At 29.2% G+C, this 5252-nt stretch overlaps 1 protein-coding gene across 1 annotated transcript; it reads right to left on the reverse strand.

Moving 5' to 3' along the window:
• Window positions 1-1350: 1350 nt before the first annotated feature.
• LOTGIDRAFT_157117 (hypothetical protein) lies at window positions 1351-4707 on the reverse strand (the record flags this gene model as incomplete). Its single annotated transcript, XM_009048892.1, has 4 exons — window positions 1351-1994; window positions 2724-2831; window positions 2941-3051; window positions 4524-4707. The coding sequence occupies 4 exons, from the start codon at window positions 4705-4707 to the stop codon at window positions 1351-1353; spliced, it is 1047 nt and encodes a 348-aa protein (XP_009047140.1).
• Window positions 4708-5252: the final 545 nt, after the last annotated feature.

The following is a 5252-nucleotide window of genomic DNA, read 5'->3' on the forward strand; positions in this document are numbered from 1 at the left end:
GAACCAATTGTACCTTAGTCTCAGGAACGGTATTATTTTTAGCTCAGCCAATCAGTAATAGTGTTCACAACTCACCGTTGAAATTTGACCTTCACATGTTAGTCCAGAATTATCCAAATTTGAATATTAAAATGATGACTCGTCAATTTAAGATACTCTGTGATATATAGAAAAGACATACATAGAAATAGTGAGTAAAGGAATTTTGTGATTTTCTAACATTTCTAGTGCTTGTGAAGACTAATATTTACATAATATTCAACACCCAAATCAACCCCCCAAAATGGTGCACCTGTCCCTTTAAAGTTTAAACAAGATTAGATTCAGAAATAAGTTATTAGACAATAATTTTAATTTAATCTGAATTTCTCAGATTTATTATCAATTACTTACTTACAATGTTAAATTATTAGGTTTTATAAATCTCAACCAACCCTTTCTACAGACCAGCCACACAATAATTTTCATTCTGTAAAATCAATACAGATAGCTAATATTACAAAATTCATTACTGATTACATGAACATTTTGAGAGTTATGCCCCTTATATTTTGTGACCTTGTCAATTAAAGATGAAGTCTAGACAACAAGAAATGAAACATTATTATCAGTCCATGTTAGTTGAAGTTCATGATAGGACAGGGAGTGATTTAAACCATGTAGCTTTAACCATCACTAAGCTACTTCTTAAACTGTTATTTTTCAAAACAAATTATCCTTTTTTTGAAATTTCAAAAATTTAAGATATATTGCAACTATCAATTTTCAATTTGACACCAAATAATGGGTTCCGCAAAATAACCTTCCATATACTTTTTGAGTGGCACAAATAATATTCTTTCATTCACATCAACTTCAGGATTAGAGATCAACGTATTGAGAATATAATAGTTTGGTTGTTTCCGTTCAAATGACGCTATTTTTAGTATCAGATCTACAACAACAAAGTATGTCATCCAGTTTATGAATCTATAATCTGCATTATTTATAATTATAGAGTACATTGACTGTGTCAAAATCACTACTATATTACAGTAACCAAACATAATCAATCTACAGACAGAGTTGTCTGCCCTTGCCAATTTACCAGACAAGATGTCAGCCTTTAATGTTTAACACACGGAAACTAACGAACATTGGTTGAGCCAATGATCTTCTTGGAGTTGAGTCAAGATATTTTTGTAAATCTCGTTATCAAAAAAAAAAGAACATATTTGGTTTGTACAGAGCTTATTACCACTTAATTTACCCAAAAACAAAATTGCTTATGTTTTGAATTGGACTTGGGTGTGTTTAAATATCAACCCAAAACATTTAATCATGTTAAATATGATTTAGTAATATCAATACTCAATTGTCTACAGTAGGCATTGGTTGAAATTGATTTTGCTCAGTAACTTTTTGACTTAAAGAATGTACAAAAGCTACAAAAAGATTTTGAAAATTATTGGCATGAGAACGTAATTGATGTTTAGTAGGTAAAGCAGATCTTATAGTTTGATATTTTCTCAATAGAATATTCAAAGCCTCTTCTCGTTGATTGAGATCTACTAGAAAGAGATATGACATACCAACTAAAATACATACAATACCTAGTCTTAATAAGGCTATCACAGTTTCAACAAAATAATAACATATATTAGTAAACCAATTAAATATAGCACAACATATGGCATATGGTATAAGTAAAATTGTCCATACGGCATAAAATATAGCATAAAATAAACTATAGACTATTTCAAAAACAGCTATGAGCAATTCACTCAAAATATTCCATAAACATAATAAAGGACGGATAAAAATAAACAAAATGGTTGAGATTAAACTTGTAAAAAAATTGACTACAATATCTAAAATTGGTAAAATTAGGCCATGTAGAAACCCCGTGGAACTTTGAGAATCTTGAATAATTAGTGAAGATAGCAAAAAAACACCAAACAATATCATACATTTCTGTGATATCTGTAATTCTCTCCACAGAACTCGAATTCTTTCTAAAAAATTAAATAGAGAAAAATACAAAACATAGTCAACAATTTAAAGGGACAGTTTTGAATCCATTTCACCAATCGTACCTTAGTTTCAGATAAGGGAATTGTTTTTAGCTAAGTTAATCAGTAATAGTGTTCACATCTCACTGTAGAAATTTGAGCCTTCAAATCCATGTGTGTGAATAATTATCCACGTTTGAAAGTTAAAAAGTTTAAAAGAGACTCTGCCATATATAGAAATAGAAAGTAAAATTCCTAGTTTGAAGAATTTGTAAAGGAATTATGTGATTTTCATACATTTCTAATACTTCTGAAGACTATTTCCATATATTCAAGACTCAAATCAACCCCCAAAAATGGTGAACTTGTCTCATCAAAGGATACTGTATGCAAGCATATGACTAAAGTTAGTCGATCACAACTATATTAAGGGATCCAGATCACAAAAAAATTCACCTAGAACAAGTTTGATATCATTGTTTACCATTAATGTCAATTGATGACAAGATCTAGTCACTAGTCACTCAAAATTTTCTCAAGATTCAAAAAGGTTTTCTGATATGTGTGTATAAACTTTTAGACTATAATTGCACCAATAAAATGACTAACATAAGTCAATCTATTTCTCAAAGACTTGATCAGATTATCTTGAATGATTGGCACCTACACAAGTTTATTCATGGATTTAATTTTTCTATTAAAATGATGCAAAATAAGAACTGTATGAAATACCTGTAAAATGTTGTATATCTTCTAGAAATGTGTGAGAAGGTTCATCATCATCATCATTATTATCATCATGAAATATTTCATCATCTACATTTAACCTCTGTCTCCATTCTATAAACAATAGTAAATATTAACTTGTATATTATATGGTACTATTGACCTATACCTTGATTCCAATAGCCAAGAGGGTTTTAATAAAATATAAATTATTAAGTCTTACCTTTAAAACGATTAATATTAAAATATAGATTATCAAATTGTTGACGAAACCATTGAAATTTTTCACTTGAAAAACTTGTTAAGGAAGACTGTGATTGTGTTAAAACTAAATCTGAAAAATATAGCACCAGAATTGAATCATAGAGTAGTTATATTTCAATAGCCAATATATTTGTTATCTGCAAGATGATGTACGTGTAGTTTTAAAATAATTTCATTATTAGTTAAACCAACTCAATCTTTAACACAATTCAGAATCAAAATTCAGATTGTAAAGAGGTTTTCTAAACTTTTTTATGTGTATAGCTCACGCTGATAGCATCAATTTGCACCAGTTCCCCTTTAGTGATGTCATTAAACGTGTTAGTTTTAGTGGAATTGCAAGAACCACAGATGTCGGAATGAAAATTGGAATGGTGCAAATTGATGCTATCAGTGTCCCCGATACAAATAAAAAGTTTAGAAAACCTCTTTACAATCTAAAAATTTTGATTCTGACCACCAATAACAATAGAGTTGATAATTAGTTCTTGTGAATTGATTAGCTGAATTGTATGGAATCAAAATAAGGCCCCGAAATCATCACAATTAGACAAAATCGTCAGTCATATTTTATTCACCATGTCATCTTGGAGTTTTTTTTCAACTTGTTGAAAACCCTTATACAAGTAATTATATAATAAAACATGGTGCTTACTACTTGAAATTTATTTTTATCATATCTTTCTCAAACACTAAGTTTAAGGGTCCTAAAGAGAAGGTGTCCTTTACTGATTTTAAATCAACAATCAAGCTTTTATCATGCATGGAATATGTAGTATTAGACTATTAGTGCCATTTTGCATCATCAATTAAATGCATTTCTTCTTTTAAAAGTTCCTTTATTGAACAGTTAGCTGAATATATTCAAGTATGTTTTGTATAATATATATATAATATACATAAAATGATATAGAACTAAATATTCAGCACATTGATATATTTGCATAGCAGTTGAAAAAAATCATTCATATTTTTTTAACTAGTTGCAAAAGTCAGTCATAATCTACTGGAGTTACAAATTTCATTTGTGACTCACTTTGGGGTCTAATCAAAATACTTATTGTGAAATTACTATCAGTATAGCAAAGCAGAATTGAGATGATTTCTTTACATACAGCATAAACTAATAGTCACTAAGTTAGTCACATCAAAAAAACAAAAAACAAACAGAGATATTTTTGATGAATTTCATTTCATTTTCAGTGCTTTCACAAAAAAAATGAAACCATCCAGCTAACATCAAGTTAAATACTGAAACAGTATCAAATGATCTGGGGCCGACTGGGGTGCTACAATAGTGTTGATGTTCTTTCTGCCAAGAATATCCCACATTTCCTTACTTGATCCATTTCCAAATGCATCTTTAAATTTTTTTTTATCCAAAAATTGGAACAGTTTTAGTTGGCTGAAGTTGTAAGATTTTTAAGTATTTACTAATGAGTATGTATTAAATGTTAATATCCACTATAAAAGTGGTTGTTAGGATAGTGGTTCTTTCATATCAAATTCAAAGTCCAAAGGTAAGAAAATATCAGTACTTACTGTCAGTGTCACCTAAATAAACTCTTTGTAACTGTTTAATAGAACATCTACATTGAGGACAAACATTAGAGTTAAAATGTGTATGTCTCCAGTTAGATATACATTCATAACAAAACATATGTCCACATGGTATACATGTTGTTGGCCTGTTGAAGTTTTCTAAACACACTGGACAGTTTGCCATTTTCACAATACTAATATAAGCTTTTAATATAATACTCTGCCTGCAATGAAGAATACTCAATTTCTGAAATATTTTCTCGCTTTTCTCATTTACACAACTCCTCTTGGTCTAAAGAAAATATTTACAGATAAAAAATTGTTTGTCACTGTGATTTTAGTGTTTAATCCACAACTCCTTGCATCATAGAAATACATGTGGAAATCCATTGTGCAGTATGCTTACTCCAAATATAGGAAAAGTCATTTAATTCAATCTTAATTATACATGAAACAAAAAATGGTTTCACAATGTTAAAATTGCTAAAACAGTGACAAAAGGAGACATAAATTGGTGACCGGTACAATTCTTGTTATAATTAAGCTTTGAAGAAAAAAAATATAGGCTAGATATAGAAGTATTGAAGTAATTTTGAAGGAATTATAAAATTTGTGTACGTTTCTAGTTCCTCTGAAGACTATTTATAATATTCAAGACCCAAAATGCTGTCTCTGTCTCTTGATATAAAATTTAGTACCGGTAGTTTGAGTAGAGGTATATACAGTACA

This window comes from Lottia gigantea (assembly GCF_000327385.1).
Source record: "Lottia gigantea unplaced genomic scaffold LOTGIsca_13, whole genome shotgun sequence".
Lineage (NCBI taxonomy): Eukaryota > Metazoa > Mollusca > Gastropoda > Lottiidae > Lottia > Lottia gigantea.